Source organism: Syngnathus typhle, linkage group LG7 (assembly GCF_033458585.1).
Source record: "Syngnathus typhle isolate RoL2023-S1 ecotype Sweden linkage group LG7, RoL_Styp_1.0, whole genome shotgun sequence".
NCBI lineage: Eukaryota > Metazoa > Chordata > Actinopteri > Syngnathiformes > Syngnathidae > Syngnathus > Syngnathus typhle.
The window spans coordinates 8,755,857-8,773,070 of NC_083744.1; the positions used below are offsets into that span (position 1 = coordinate 8,755,857).

General features: G+C 38.6%; 1 protein-coding gene across 2 annotated transcripts in view; it reads right to left on the bottom strand.

Moving 5' to 3' along the window:
* Positions 1–16,919, bottom strand: part of tmtc2b (transmembrane O-mannosyltransferase targeting cadherins 2b) — a 64,150-nt gene extending 47,231 nt beyond the window's left edge. For both annotated transcript variants that reach the window (XM_061283584.1, XM_061283583.1), the window contains exon 1: positions 16,464–16,919. Coding sequence is in view for 1 of the 2 variants with exons in the window: in XM_061283583.1 (XP_061139567.1) it covers positions 16,464–16,546 (83 nt within the window). In the remaining variant the exon portion in view is untranslated. The remainder of the gene's footprint in view (positions 1–16,463) is intronic.
* Positions 16,920–17,214: the final 295 nt, after the last annotated feature.

Consider the following 17,214-nt stretch of genomic DNA (forward strand, 5'->3'; position numbering starts at 1 on the left):
GTTTGTTTTGTACTCATACAATGACTAAGACTTCAACCTAAACTTTGGGGAAAACTGTTAAAAATTCAATCCAATTTGGAGTGGAAATCATCATCATTAGAGGTATTTGTGATGTTATTCATATTGCAAAGGACTTCAGTGTACCACTCAAGATCTCTGTTCAGAAAGCATCAAAGCCTCCACTAAATGCAGTAGCAGGCTTCATATTCCAGCGTGGGTGGCAGTAATGCACTCCAAAAGTTGCTTGCCAGCCCGCAATAAATGACAAAAGAAGATGACTCTGGCCTGACTTCTTGGCATATTACAATGAAAAAATTCTAGCCGTCCAGTATGTACAAAGCTTGCCCACACACCCCAGTTTAACATAGATATATTAGCATACAATTCCTCCCAACGTCTGGTAGATGCAATGCTCATTAGGCAGAAAACTTTGGTCTGCCTTAGAGCTGCTTCTATCAAACGCTTTGCATTTTCCTGGAAGAATATGGCTATAAAGCATTATTTCCTGGGAAGTCAGATGATCTTAAATTCTAAGAATCATTATCAAGCATTTTGGGTTTCAGCTCGAGGGACTCCATCATAACAACTAGATTATCTCATCGGGGAGTTAAGTATTTACTAAACATTCATTCGTTTCATGCATAATAAAGAAGTGTGTCGAAGCATGTGGAAAAAAAAGATGAGCAATTCTTTGCGTGGGCTCAATCACAGACATAATTTTGTGTTTTTTCATTTTGTGACTGTGTTAATCTGTGTTCACTCCTTGCTTTCTGAGGTTTGCCTTCCACATTTTATATCTGAAGCCAAAATCATGATGACTAACCAAACTCCGGAGCATTTGATACAGGCTATGTTGAGCACATAATAAATAGCACACCATACAATGATTTCAGCTCTGCATTAAAAAAAACTGTCAATTTGCATTCACAGTTGGTGAAAGGGTCCATACCCAAATGGCAGTGGCAGCAACTACAACGTAAAGTCCCTCTGTCTTTTACAAATGTCAGAATTTGGCTCACAAAATGCAGTAGATTCTATTGAGATGATCTTTAAAATTTCAGCTTGTTTTACGGAGTGTTTCCGTTCATTACTTGCTGCAAACCAACTAGCATGTGTCAGCCCAGAAAAGTGAAAAGCACACTCAGCAGGAACCAGTGCTAGACAAAACAGCATTAAGTACTGGGGTTGCTTGACAGGACAGAAATTCCCTTTGTCAAATCAATTTACAAAGCAGCAGGTAAAATGTCATTGAAAAAAAAGAAAATACTTACAGGAAGTACACACATAATGCTTCCAGCAAACAAAATGTAAATTTGCATTTGTGTCCTGTATTTACAGAGTAAATAAACATAGAGAGACCAAGAAAAGACAACCGATTTACAATGGGCCTGATTAAAGATTTGTGCATGAAGAAACAAACAATTGATTGCTCAAGCAAACATGGAAGCTGTTCTACTAATGAGGTGCATTCTGGATTGTGTCTGCCAAATTGGCACATGGTTAAATTGCCAGTGACAAAAAGGAATCACGCAATATCCCCTAAGATAAAACTCCTTTCCAATGTGCATTTTTGTTTCTTCTTGGTTATTTAAATCAACGATAGCAATGGTGCTGACTTCTTAGAACAGTTTTTCAGGTACGCGAACTCCAGTTTTAAACATAAAATATGCAGTGATGAATTATTGTAGTATTATATTTTTCCATCAATTTATCAATTTCCCAGCTGTCATTGGAAGAGATGGGGGGGGGGGGGGGGGGTTGAGTATGGGACTCATTGAGAAATAATTATTTTCCATCAAATCATGTGTGGCACAATTATTAGCCCCTGATGTATGGGGGTTGATCATGCAATGAGAAGATCTTGATTTTGTCTGGTGAACCATGCCTACAATTTGCAGTATGAGAGTGTGATACTGCAATATAAATTTAGGTCATAACGCTCTTAATGCATCTTATCCAATAATTATGGAGGGCGCACTGCGTGGGCAATTTAGATTCTTCAATTAACCCAAGATTATTTTAAGAGGCATTATAATTGTGAACATGGGAAACTGTTATTCATAGCACAATATTATATTATATTATATTATATTATATTATATTATATTATATTATATTATATTATATTATATTATATTATATTATATTATATTATATTATATTATATTATATTATATTATATTATCCATCCATCCATTTTCTGTACCGCTTAGTCCCCACGGGGGTCGCGGGCTTGCTGGAGCCTATCCCAGCTGTCATCGGGCAGTAGGCAGGGGACACCCTGAACCGGTTGCCAGCCAATCGCAGGGCACACAGAGACGAACAACCATCCGCACACGCACACACACCTAGGGGCAATTTGGAGCGCTCAATTGTCCTACCAAGCATGTTTTTGGGGATGCGGGAGGAAACCGGAGTGCCCGGAGAAAACCCACACGGACACGGGGAGAACATGCAAACTATATTATATTATATTATATTATATTATATTAGATTATATTATATTATATTATATTATATTATATTATATTATATTATATTATATTATATTATATTATATTATATTATATTATATTATATTATATTATATTATATTATATTATATTATATTATATTATATTATATTATATTAAGATGACAACAGGTTAGTAATAACATCACTCATTAAAACAGATATAATATAGAGATTGTCCCTGCTATTTTACCTCAACTCATTTCATTTGGCATTTTGATTTGGAAATAGCTTCCCGAAGCATTAACAGACAATTAGCAATTTTTGGTTCAGTACTATATTCTAAAAAAAATTAATAATGAAAAGAGTTCTCTAGCCTCCAAGCAGTAACTTTGATGATTGTCATTTGAGTGAACCATAAGCACGGGCATGTAACATTAATATGAGATATGGCACAAAATTACATTGAGCTCTATTACTTTGAAAATCTCTCATGATTATTCCAATCTGGCCTTGTGGAGCTGCATAGGCGTTTTAACATTCAGTGTCAAGTAGAGAATAAGAGTGCCGTCCTCTATATAGAACCGATTCAGACCTTCACATTCACAGATGCGCTTAATTGCCCACCCAGCGTGATTAATAATGACACAAGAGACCATGCACTCACTGCAGAGCATATTAAAAGAGAAGAAAATATAGGGAGCGGTCATGTAAAACACAGCTGTGTGCAGTTGTGAACAAAGTAGTGTGTGTTTTATCATACAAACCTGCCTGCATGTCAGATCCCCGATAGCAAAGTTCAGAGGAGGTTGGACTTTCTCAGAAGAAAGATTTACAGGGTTGTTTGAAATAGAGTAAGCCGCTGAATTAAGAACGGGAGGAAAGATTTATTTTAGCCTCTTTCCAAAAGACCCATAGGAACCTTAGATTGATTTTTGGCAATATAGTGGACATACTTCAGTTTTATCTTCGATTTATGGCTCTGGGGTGCAGTCATGCATTTCTTTTTTTATGACTATGACTTTTTGCTAGCACCACTTTCAGCCTTGCTAGAGTAGTCAGGATGGCAATGGACAGTCAGTCGACTAATTGTGCTGTGATTGTAAAATCCTACGTGAACAATATAACAATAGATAATATACCGGACGATGCAAGTTAAAAAATTTTTTGGAGGCATTGCAATGAGTATAAAAAGTTGAACTAAACTGAAAAATACCTTCCTTTGGAGACTCAGAATGACCGGAGGTTCATTCCCGGAAGACTAGATGCCTGTGTATTGTGGAAAATTTTCTTAAGTGAAAAACAATCACTTTTTAAACTACACACTAAAATCCCCCCTAAAAGTCGGTCAATTAATTCCCACATAATTGATTGGTACTAGTTTATTTTATGAATCCGGCCTATCAATACTGCAAAGACTTAGTGCAAATTATCTTTGTTTTCTTGCACATACCTACAAATAGATAAGTTACAGGTTATCACTATCATCAGGAGATTGCTTCACCTCTGACTTCCAGTATAATGTTTGCAACGTTTTAATAGTGCTTTGCTCTACTCTTTCCTAATTTTTTTTCTGTCTACAATTGACCCAATGATTTTACAAAGTCACATCATGATTTATGGCAAGCATACAGCCCATCTGCAATACACACTGATAATGCAGTATCTGGAACAACTACAGGAGTTTCTTGTGAAAGGATTCTTTGAAGGGCCACAGTGCAAGTGGAGCTCATATCTGCAACAATTAAGGTAAATACATTTTGCGCAACCTTGCCAACTCCTGCTCTACCTTCTAAGCTGCATTGTAAAAGAAAAAATGGTGAAAAACACAGTATAGTGCAAGGGATCTTCAAAAACAGTTGATTTTTTTTTTTAATAATTCAATTAAAATGTACTGATAAAAAGAAAACAAGATTAAATTAAAAAGGTGAATATAAGTAGACTGTGCTTTGTGGACTGTTAATAAAAGAAGCAAAACCTACAAGAAGCTTAAGGTGTTCTTATTCATTTTTATGATGTGCTAAGTGTGTTAATACTTTTTCAAGCCCTTCCTAAAAGAAAAAAAGAAATCTCTCGAATCCACCAAATTACTTTTCTATGGGTTTTATGACCTGAAAAAGGCAATTGACCTACCCCCACACTTCTTGGGTAAGAGAATCTGAGTTTGAAGGCACCACTGCCAAATATTGCACTGCACGGTGGGATTAGGTCCATGTAAACAGATTAATGAAATCCTTTGCCATGCTTCAAAGTCAGAGTCCCCATCTAGAGAGGCTACTGTGCAGCATGGCCACTCCATTAGTCTTCTGTGGTTGTATTATTTATGCAGAAGGAACAAATTATTTAGGTTTGCCCTAAGCTTGGTCCATATTTTTTGAAACATTTATGTAATATGCAGTCAGAATAGCACATTAAACTTGATATCTTTAATACTGTTTAAGTAAAATCTGGAAAGATTGAATCACAATCCTGTGATGTCTCTAATCTGCTGTTGTGACATCCGTAAGGAATGAGAACCTTTGTATGAATTTGCGTCCCAATATTAGAGGGAATTAAAAGGTTAGTAAAGTGACACAATGTCAAATCTAGTTTGTTATCACATTCCAGTTGTTACGGAGTGGCTGGACTGACATTTACAAAAAGACATGGTGGTGTGATATGATATAGCCCATAGCTATGAGTATTGATTGGTCATCATTCCTCCTTTTCTTACAAAGGCCTTGGGACTGCACATGTCATTTCATTTTATTTCATCACACCAATGAGCGAGCTAACAAATACATTACTAGCTGCTTGTTGGTATGGTCATTTTACAGTCCTTGGAGATTGTCCAATACTCACAGTTGAAATAATGTTTTGACTGATTAATCAGTATCAGCATTCATCCATATTTTTAAAATGTTAAAACTGTGAGATGCTGATTAATCACATTAATAACTGTGCAACTAGGCATAAGCATCTTTCCAATAAAGGACTATTTAATCTGTATCTCGATACAAGGGGTACGATACATTTGATTCAGTGGGTCCATGAGTCAATTCTATAGGGTATAGCTGTAGCTCGAGTCAAATTTATTAATATGAAACAACATTTGAAAGCTCCCCAAAGCCCAAACTATTCAAGTTAATTGAATTCAAAGATAAAATAAATCACCAGCAAAACAAATTCTATTGAAATGGATTTACACCTGGTGTGCATCTCATAAAAGGCAATTTGATACGTATCATGATATATGGGGTGTGATACTATTCAGTGAAGGTACATTTGATAAGGTAATGATTTGATTCGATTTGGTTGAATCAAAACCATTTTACAGATACAAATCAGTTTTAGTTACCCCCCTATGTGCAACACAATGTATGTGTTTTGACAGAAAACAGATAGTTGGCACAATTATAGCACAGGATTTGTTTTCTAGATTGGCGATTGCTCTCAGACTGCAAAGGAAGCTCAACGTCAAACAAAACAACAAAATCAAGTTTGCTTTCTCTAAGCACCATGAAGTACAAATACATCCATCACACATGCAAGAAATATTCAAATCCTTTATACAACAGAAGAAACACCAGCATGGCATCTACTGAACAAGCAACAATGAGTCTTGATCAAACAAGCATCACACATGAGCAACTCTTCACAATGGCTCTACAGTTCCAACCCAGGCTGACACTACTCATTAAAATGCAAGCACGTCTATGCTTATAAATCCTGTCAACATGTAGTCCACAATACAACAGTGTTTACTTGTTCCACCTCGTCAAGAATGGTGGTGGTGCCAATGGATTAAATGTACTGCTAGGCATTTTATTTATATTAATCCATTTTAAAGGTAACAACCCAAGATTAGACATGATTGTCAACCTTTTCTTTTCTAATGGTTATTATGAACAATCCGTTTAGATAAAAGGAGATGAATTGTAAGAAAGGAAAATAAGGTGGGACAGAAGTAGTAGTGAAAGTAGAGGGTGATGCAGAAAATGACCTGGATGACTGTTGGCAGTGGTAGAAGTTGCCGGCGAGTACTACTACCTGCTACAGGTAAGGTACAGTACATATCAAACACACAAAAAGAGTCATTTGTAATATACAGTAAAATATGTATTCAAAAAAAGAAAAGAGGTCCAATGCAAAGAAATACAATCACTAATAGGAAAGCAGTACCGTATTTTCCGGCCTATAAGGCGCACCGGACTATAAGGCGCACCTTCAATGAATGGCCCATTTTAAAACTTTATCCTTATATAAGGCGCACCGGACTATAAGGTGCACCATTAATGCATCATGTCAGATTTTTAATCCAAATCAAATCATTCTCCATTTTATCTTTTTTATTTCAACTTCAGACGGAACAAATTACTTTATAATCATAAAATAATGATCCATAGTCTTTTTGAGTCATGATTCATAGTCTTCAGCGGGCCACATATGATTGATTTCATGACACAATACTTCGGGCCAGTTTGAATTTAGGAATTTGGTCCATATATAAGGCGCACCGGACTATAAGGCGCACTGTTGGTTTTTGAGAAAATTTTAGGTTTTTAGGTGCGCCTTATAGGGCGGAAAATACGGTACTTTATATTTTAAAGATTGTGAAGCAACAATCTACACACCATCATCCTCATTCTTCCAGTGCATTTATTCTTACATTTAATTAGCTCTAAGCTCTATTTATTTTAAGGGTAATGTTGAATTTATAGTAATGTGGTTTTGGATGATAGTTTGATGTTTATTTAGGGTTTGATCTATTTAAAAAAGAAAACCTCCAATAATTCCATTCTACCTGTATTTAATGCAATTGCCCAGCAGGTTATTAGAACAGTTGAATTTCCCATGAATATAGAAATCATACTTTTTTCTTACATTGTTGAGAATGCAATGCTCTGAAAAGAATGATGGCTCTGTGTGAATTAGGATACTCTAATGGGGGTGAAAAGGTTTGTGATGGAAATTTACCAGAGCAGGCTTTTGCTGACTATTGAGTAACAAGGTTATTTCGCACACTATGTTCCAGGGAACTGTAAACAACTGTATGTTATGGTCACAAGTCTCCTATAAGTGCCGACACAGCCACTCTGTTAATAAGACAATCATATTGCGGCACCTCAGGTGCTGCACCAACATCTTTTTTTACACTCTAACTCAAATTCTAGTGTTGTACAAAATATTAGTCAAATAATAATACATTTTATTTGTAATGCACTTTACACTCGATAGAAATCTCAAAGTGCTAAATAAACATGGGACAATACAAAAATTGCGTTTCGCAATCATTAAAGAGACGGAGAACCTCCTAGTGTGCCAGCAACCAAGGTAGTCATGACAGTGGGGTTTCTTATAGGAGACCTATGATCACAACATACAATTATTTAGTTACTTAGAAGCATTGTGTTAAAGATTAATACAGAGCAGTAGCCTGTTCTGGTAAATTTGTGCTTTACAATTAAAAAAATAAATAAATGCTGGTTTAGACAGGAGGCTGCGTTTGTTTGCCTATCAAACTGTTTTGGGTGGTAAGACCGTTTTACGAGAACTAGGCAGATTCTAACCAAATTTAATTGTGAGATATGAGATGGTTGAAGAAATAATTATAAGTTGCCCTCATGATCTATGAAAATCGTGTTAAAACATTATAAAGTGAGAAGTAAATTGATTTGCAGATCCACCACGTATGATACGAATGTCTTGTTGGTTCTACCAACTATGATTTAAACCATGTCACTTATTACCTTCTTCTGTCTTACATAGTGCTGCCTATACTAATGACTGGAGTGACTTGTGAAAATCTGGTGAAATTGCATAGTATTCCCTTGTGTAAGCACTTATATAGCACCTACTAATGCACAAATACAAATGTGCTCTTCTGCAAAATACCCTTCAGAATACTTTTCTTCCCATTTAGATTGCCGCACCATTGAAAGGATGAATTCATTAGTAGGCTGTATCACAGTGACAAGAACAAATAGAGGGAATCGTAATAAGGGCAAGTCATATCAATTGTCACATGGAAAAATGTGGCAGCTTATTATTTGGTTGAAAACAAATCAATAAATCCTCAATGACCAGCCGCTGATGTATGTTAGCCTCAAGGAGGATGAATAATAACAGCTGAAAGACATTCTATTCAGGATGTGATGCCAGTGGAGATCTATTACTTCCAAACAAGAGAGGTGTGTCTCGAGGGAGTCTACACAGAAGGTACCTGCCGCCATCAATTGGCGTGTGACAGAATCATCAACGGTGTCAGTCAAAACAAATTATGGCCTTAATTTGCAAATGGACCAAATGACCACTCGATATTAGAAGCTAGTTTAACTGAATGAATTGTTCTCTGTGTGATAATCCTTTACTTGCGATCCAATCCCTTTGTTTTATAAGAAAAGCAATTGAATCGTATCTTGACCACTAAACTAAAACAAACACTCAAAAAAGCGTCCTGGGATCAACATTCTTGTGATAGCAAGAAACGTAACTAGTGTGTGATGCTGCTCAAAGTAAGGGTCGGGATCACTGCAGCCTGAAAGTAAACCAAGGCCACAAGTCTTCTAGCTGCTTCCTAATTAAAACAGAAGCTGAAGCTGATGTTTCCACCATGTGCTTATGGGTCTACTGTGCATGCTGGATATTTTAAGAGGTGCCACCTGGGGCAACCGGTTAGGTTTAAGGCCTTCCGAACATCACTTTAGGTTGGTGGTGTAAGCCTTTTAGCAGAAGCGAGTTCACAGTCGGGGTAGGTTGAGATAAACGACAGCCACAACCACACATGTGAATTCAACTTCTCGCACCCTTCAACTTTGGTTCATCCATACTCACAATCACTTTCTCAAAGGCATGTTTTCCTGCAAACCCTCCAATTAGAAACTTATTTTGGGGATCCGAGAATCCTCATTATTCTGTCAGAACCATTCTCTTTAACTTCTTAGACTTAAGGGGCCGGTAAAGGAATAACAGTCATTTTCTCGTTAGCCGTTCCTTGTCAAATCTAAATAAACTCACACAAATTGTGTGTATCCATCTCGGTAGCCGGGAGGAAGTGCTCACTTGGAGGAATAGCTGCAGGGGAAATTGACATGCGGAGGTCAGTGATGAAGAGAAACACAACGGCCGGAGACTCTTGGGGTCAGTGCTCAGCCAAAATAAACCTGTGAAAGCAGACCTGTAAACCATCAAGAATCCATCAATCTGCCTCCTCTGTGATTTTATTTCCAATGACAGTGCGCAAGCAAGAGAGTGAGTGAGAAATTTGGCTACATGTGGGAAATACAATACAAACTGGAGTGGATTTACCATCTGGAGAGATTTTACACTCATTTGCTTCATGAGAACTTGACAACTTATGCCCGAAATCTATCTACAGCAGAGCTGATAAGAAACTGAAAGCAAAATAATCTGCTACAATATGAACTATACGACTGGAAAGGAATTCAAATTTATCCTAAAAGATGGAAATATTTAAAATAGGTCCTCAGTGTTCAGTGGAAAACAAAGTTCTTGTTTGTCAAAAGCAGCCTGTGTATCAGCAGTAACTAATAAATACACGTACAAATTTATATCAAGCATGTCCATGTTGGAAAAAGCCCTCTGAGGAGAAATCTGGGTTAGATGCATTTCATAATAATTTTATTGTTGAGTCCCAGAGGGTGTTTTACTTTAGGCTGTTTCTCACACATTTTGTTGCACCAATACCAAAAACACCGGTTTCGAATTAAAAGAAATCATTTGAACAGAGATCGAAAAAAATGTCTTGCATGTTTTTTTTTTTTTTTTTCAACAATTCAGGCTTGTGTTTGCTCAGTGGTTTAGTGGCCAACAAACAAACAAAATTATGTACTAAATATTTCACGCATTTCGGGCCTAATGGAGCGGCAATCAAAAGTCTGAATAAGAGGAAAGACCATTATCAAGCTTAATAAGTGATTCTCATAACAATTCCAAGAGCGAACCCCTTCATTGCACACATTTTACTCAATGAACTGAAGCTTGCAAAACCTCGATATCTTATTTCCAATATCGCAACCTACCCTGCCAATTGCATCATCTTTGCAGCTACAAAAGAATGCCACCCAAACTAGCAAGATAAACTGCTGGCATACACATAAGAATGACTCTTTTGTTAACGTACTTAACAGTGAATGTTTTACTACATCTCTATGTCTAGTTAAAAAAAAAAAAATCAGAGCATGCATCTCAAGGTCATTAAATTGGTGAAGATTTAGTCCGCAAAGCTATTGCATTTCTGTTCCATTCAAACTGATAACTTTGAAATCTTGCTTCCGTCCAATGACCAATATTTAATTGGCTCATACTTTGAGTCCTCCTGAGGGAATAACAGGAACGCACAACCCTTTCCTCTGACAATAGACAAAGGCGACACAACTGAACTGGCCAACTTAATGAAGCCACTGACTGGTATTTGTTTGAGTGGTAGGCCACCACGAAGGAGAGGATCATTGAAGCCTTCTTGCTTCCTTATAGAAAAGGGCCAATCTATAGCATCTTATTTAGATTTGGTGGTGGCAAACAAGTTTGGGTTTTTGACAGCTCAGGGATCTCTGCTTACACTGTGTGCCCCACTCGCCCCCAGTCTTGTTAATCCTATTAATATGAAGCGGGCCGAAAGCCTGAGAGTGGCCACAGCTTAAAAGCCATCAGCGTGCATTAGCATTGGAAACGCAAACCCAAGTCTAGACCTAATAAGCATTTGGACCCAGGAGTCAAATCACTGTAGGTCTCATGATAGCAGAATAACCTAGAGACAGTATTTATCAATCAAGGCTCCCTAAGGGAATGCAGCGTTGATGCAACAGATGTACCACGTTATTGGATCTAAATCCCACTAATCTCATTTTGTTGGTCTAAGAGCACATTAGAGCCGTCATTTTCACACACTGTATTCCTTGGCAGCATGATGGCTTTTCTCACTTTATTGAGCAGCCGCTATGGATGTCCGCTCTGCTCTACTGACCATGTGAAGGATTTACTTGTTGGATGATCTAGTCTAGCGTTGCATTTTGTTCCCATTTAAGGCGATTATTATCACTGTGTGCAAAACTGTACATGTGCGCTTCTACTTGTACAACCACATGATGTACTTGGAGGGATAATCTGTTGTCTTTTAATTAAAACACATGGCAGAGAGACTCAAGAATACTCAAAGCGGACTAGGGCTGACATGTTGCACCGTGCAGTCAAGTTGATCTTTTATCCTTCAATCCACCAACAGGCACGTTCAGCACAGTTCTACATAAGGCTTCCCGCTGCACACCAGTCAAGTTATTAAAAAGCATCTGATTTATGCAGCTTATTCTGGCTTGGCTTAAGCACAGCGAGGGATTCGAAGATGCGACAGGCTTGGCGACGGCCCATGAGCAGCTTTCAGTTACGTAGGAGGTCCTGCGCCACCAATGTGGTATATCACAAATAACCAGTTGAAGTACATAAGAACTCCTTACAACCACCAAGAGATGTTTATCTTCACGCAGCAGCAGACTGCCACTTGCTCTGGTTAAATGAAAACAAAAAAAAGAGAGGGGGCTTGATGGGGTATCCTCAGGTTCTTACAACAATATGTGATTAGTAAGTCCAAATCATGTTGTGTCTGTATAAATGTCTCAAGAGTCTAGACACCATCTGGACCTGAAGGAAACAAGCATACACTGGTGTCAAGAGATCATAGTGTCTTGTCAAAAATGTTTAGGGTTATTAAGAATGTCAAAAGCTACTAAGATTTTGATGCTAAACATTAACCTCTTGCTGTTAAGTCACAAAATAGTTTTCAGATGTGACTGTGGTGATTCATACAGCAGCTGATAGATGGTAGAAATACAGTAAAACTAATCATATCCTATTTGATTTCATTCTTAACAGAACATCTTTCCATCCATTTATATTTGTTGCTCCTTGCTACAACAATGAGCTCAATTGTATTTGCAATAAATACTTTAAAAGGCATCTTCTTTTGCACATATGAGTACTTTTTAGTTTGTTTACTTTCAAATCACAAAAACACATATTTCACACAAATTTTGGACAAATGTGTTTCTATTGTTAAGCATTGCAATCAAGAAAGGTCATAAAACTGACTGCTCTTATGTAATTTTGGTAGGGGTGTGTGCAGTCATGCACACGTTTGTGCAAATCCACTCTATTTTAGGTTTATGGAAAAAGCTTTGTTTTTCTATAATGAACTTTATGAAAATAGGCCCCAACCATAATCCCCTAACCGCTACTAAATTATGGCAAAGTGGGGCATTTTAATGAGAAAAAAATATAGAGGAGCATGTCCAAAGCATTACTGTGGTCTGACTGCCATGTCGGTAAATTGAAGTCGGGAGTATCTTTAGGACGCAGGCACACAAGGTACCCAGGTTCAATGATGTTCATCCTATGCAAATAGGTTTTTATCCATCCCGCTAAATTATGTTCTGATGAAAAAGAAAGAAAGGACCATTGTATTGTCAGTGCATTCCTATTGACCCGTCTATGAACCCACTCCATGCCGAATGCAATAACATAGGTCATGGTAAACACCCCACAAATATATGGATGGAAATTCCCCTGGTTATAAGTAAATAATTTGATTTTTTTCTGCTATTTACAGAGAGGGTTCAAATCAACCTTTTTTTTTTTTACCCTAGTGACAAATTGGTTGGAAAACGAAGCTCAGGAAAACGGAGCTGCAATCTATTTGCGGTGATAGTCTGAGTGAATTTTTCCAGGCTGATGTATGGAAAGATGATCACACCAGCAGTATCATCATATCATACAATTAACTATTTCTGTGAAATGATTAGACCACACAAGAGGTACTTAGCATTTATAAGGCAATTTGAAAGGACATTTGCATGGGAAAAAACTCTTGACTGCGTTTGACTCTTGGTAAGGCCTATTACCCTCGTCTGAGCCCAAACACAGAAGTAATCCTGTGATCTGCCCACGCGTTCACACTGGTCTAAGTGAATACAACAATAGCATGTGCCGTTGCGGAGCCAATTATCCATCTAATTTCTGTATTCAAATAGATTTCCTTGCGAGAAATTGGTCACAGTTACATTGAAAATGCATTTGCGATCACAACTGCATGAGATCTGCATGCATGTCTGACATCCGAGACTTGCGATGTCTCTATCCTGGCAAGAAAATAATTAAAGCTACCGCAGATCTTTTGCTTCCTCTTCATTCACCTCAAACCCTTGCCTTTCAGCTGCAGAAGGGACTGAAACCACACTGGACCATCTGCAGACAGACGCTGGTTGATGAAGCCAGAGGCCTGAAGGCTTTGGACTACTCAGATGGATGCTTAGCAGACATGTGAGTGTGAGAGAGGAAGACGTAGAGAGTGAGAGAGATGCAAGCACGGCAGTAATTACAGGGAGGAGAGGGAGAGAGCGAAATCCAGACCCGGAAAAATGAGGAGATGCTCAGACTGCTGGGTTGCCGCCCTTGGGCCCTCAACAGAACCACAACCCTAACCAGTCCATCCTTCATATAGAGTTACCGACCACTGCCGTGACACGGGGGGCCAAGAAAGCAACAGCAAAGGATGCAGACAAGTGCTTGGGGGGTTTTGTCTATTTCAAGACGCATTGTGGAGCAGAAGAACTCCACAGATAAAAAATTTATGCTGAAAATGGACTCCACGAGGCAACTCTGAGTTCATTGAGAAAAAAAAAAGAGAATCAGATGGCGAAATAAGTAACTAGTGGCGTGGTTACTGTCCAAAGCTGCTCTGTGTTAGTTGGCACCACCAATTGCAAGCGTAATTGGAAGTACTGGTTCTTCCCAACCTCACTAATAAAACCATCACAGTGCCGTACAACTGTCATACCACGAGACATGACGACCCTGACAATCGACCTTCAAATCAATCAACCTGATTGACTTTGGTTCGAATCACTCTCTTTAAATCCTACCATTACTAAAGAGTAATAAATTCGAAAGTCAAAAACTCATTTTGCATTCCAGTGCTAATCTGATGACATTACAGAATGCTCAGGTGTCTTGTATAGGTATAATGTGTTATTTGCTAAAAATATAGTCACAAAAACACAACCTGTACTTTAATCAGAAACTGAGCAAAGCCAGTGCACTGACCAGAGGCAATGTAAGTGCTGGCTGGTTCTTCATTGAGGATTACTATATCAAAGTATTCCTATTTAATTCTTCTCAGTGCAAATATATTAATGGTGATATTCAAAATCTGCACAACCTGCCGTACAATTCTATCTTCTCCACGTTGACAGCTACATTATCAAATCATATCAGGCCTCTCCTCACACACGTACACCATTAGCAAGTTATATCACCGTATGGGTCTGGGATGGATTTTTACTTGGATAAATTAGATATCTCAGACTCGGATGCCTCCCCTCGCTACTTTCTCACCACCAGCGGAGCCTGAGGGGACAGGAGACTGCTGCTAATTACGAGCCCGAGAGCAACATGTGCTGTTTTAAACACAGATAGTGCTGGCTGGCTGATAGACAGCAAGCAAAGAAAAACCTGTCAAATGTAAGAACATATTGAATAAAATATTGAAAAATACTTGGCTGGGATTGCGGGGTTTGTGTCAGAAGCCCCAACTCGGTTGGATCGCAGCTCAGGTGGCAATAAATAACATCTCTCCACGGACTAATCACGACTTGGCATGCTCTTACTCTAAAACTTTGAAAGCTTTTGGAGCTCTCTAGTAGTCACCTCTCTCTCTATGTTACCACTGTTTGACGGCTTCATGGACATTCAACATCTGTCTTGAACAGGACAGCCGGATCCGCCTATAACGTCCAGAATGCAAACACACTACAGGGAAAGAGAAACTGCACAAACAGAATAAGGTGCCTCGGGATTTTTATTTTTTTTTTCTTGTAGCAAGAAGCGCTGTACATACAGAGCAGTTAGCAGAGTTGTAAAAGGAAACACGGCAGTTGTCAATGTGGAGGGCGTTAATGTCCAGCCTATTTCATGGAGCGTTGTCATCTGGCTGTATTGGAATAGTCATGGAATACATGTCACAAATACACAGGGTGTTGTTGAAACTTTCTGAGCCACGTACGTACAATAGATTAAGAAAGGGAGCTTACCTCTAAAATAGTATTTGTATATGTAAAAAAACTATACAAAAACACACGACATCATTTTAAAAAATGCAGCTTTCAAGTAGTAACGTGAACTGAGATAGGAAGCTGAATATAGAAGGATTTACATTCTAAAAATAAAACTTGAAGCACCTTTTAAGTTCATGAAAGCATTCTGTGTTTTAGGATAGTGATCTATCAGCATGACATATTTTGGCTTGCAAAAGTGCTCCAAATCTATCAGACAGTGAGGGCATTTCCTCATTGGGTCACCCCAAAGTTTTTGAACTGCATTTCTGTCTCCATGTGGCTGGGCCAATCCTTAAATTACATTTTCTGCTCCTTTCTTTTGTCTTTTTTTTTTCAATTTCACTTTTATATGCTTGGTAATCATTCTATTTTCAATTGAAATGCATTCAACCACTCATTTTCTAGCACTGATTCTGTTTTGCAGGTGAGATGGAGCCAAGCCCAGCAGACATTTGGACAAGCATTTTTACAGGAATGTTTTCACTTTAATGTCCCGTGTGTGCTAGATCAAACTAATAAGAACCCTTTATACAATTAATCACATTATGTGAGCAATTAAAAAGGTGTTTTTAGGAGTGACATTCACTCAGCCATCAAATATCAAATGGTGCTTACCCCCCCCCCCCCCCTTCCCGTGAAGAGTGACAAGCCAGTCCATTTTAAGTTGATGGGGCTTATTTAAAAGTTCTAGCAGATTGCACATTTGGACAGTACGCAACTTGTTCTGGAGAATGATTTCTTCTTCGCCAGAGATCGATTATTTCCACTACGGGGATTTTGGAGGATTCTGCTTTGTGGAGAATGCAATTCAGAATATACAGCATCATGCACTTTACTATCCTCCCATTTAATTGATTAATGAGAAGAGGCAGTGTATAGTATGAGTGGCATATGCCCACGCAAAGTACCTGTCATCGTAGCAGAAATCTGCTCCCAGAGTGTTGACATATAGGACCAGAGCCACGGCGCTGCACAGCAATTCTGCAAACATTTCTCTTCGTCTGGGACACACGCGTGATGTTGGTCCAACAATACAACTTCAAAGAAAAAAGCGTGCAAAATCCCAAAATGCGTGTTTCCTCACAGCCGCCGTCTTTGTCAGGATGTGTGCGCGAAAACAAGTCCGGTTGCCCCCATCCTCGCTTCAAGTGCACAAAGTGGACGCTCTGCGGGTCGCGGCGTGTCTAACCCATGTTGGCTGAGAGGCGGGGAGCTCTTTATCCAGCTGGAGGTTAGCCAAGGAGAGGGAAGGAATATTGCACACCAGCAATGTTTAGTCAACGTGTGACGACGCCACGGTTTCACACGCCTTCCCTTCCACAAGCGGATCCGCACTCTGATGCTGAGCGACAGCGGCTTGGACCGCAAAGTTAGCAGTAGTGGCAGGAGCAAGTTCTGTTTGCACTTTCAAAATAAATGTAGGAAGTCAGAACCTTCCCCTGTCGAACCTGATTGCATGAAAGAGAATTAGAAAGCTCTGAACAAGTACTTAAATGTGTAGCATTTGTATTGGCAGTCCTTACGAACTATTTATTTTGTTTTATTTTATAACCGTTACTAAAATAAAGGGTGCACAAACCCATTCGTGCATTTTTACGTTGACACATTTTAACATTGAAATTGTTTGCTTCTAAATAAAACAGCGCTAACAACTGTGAT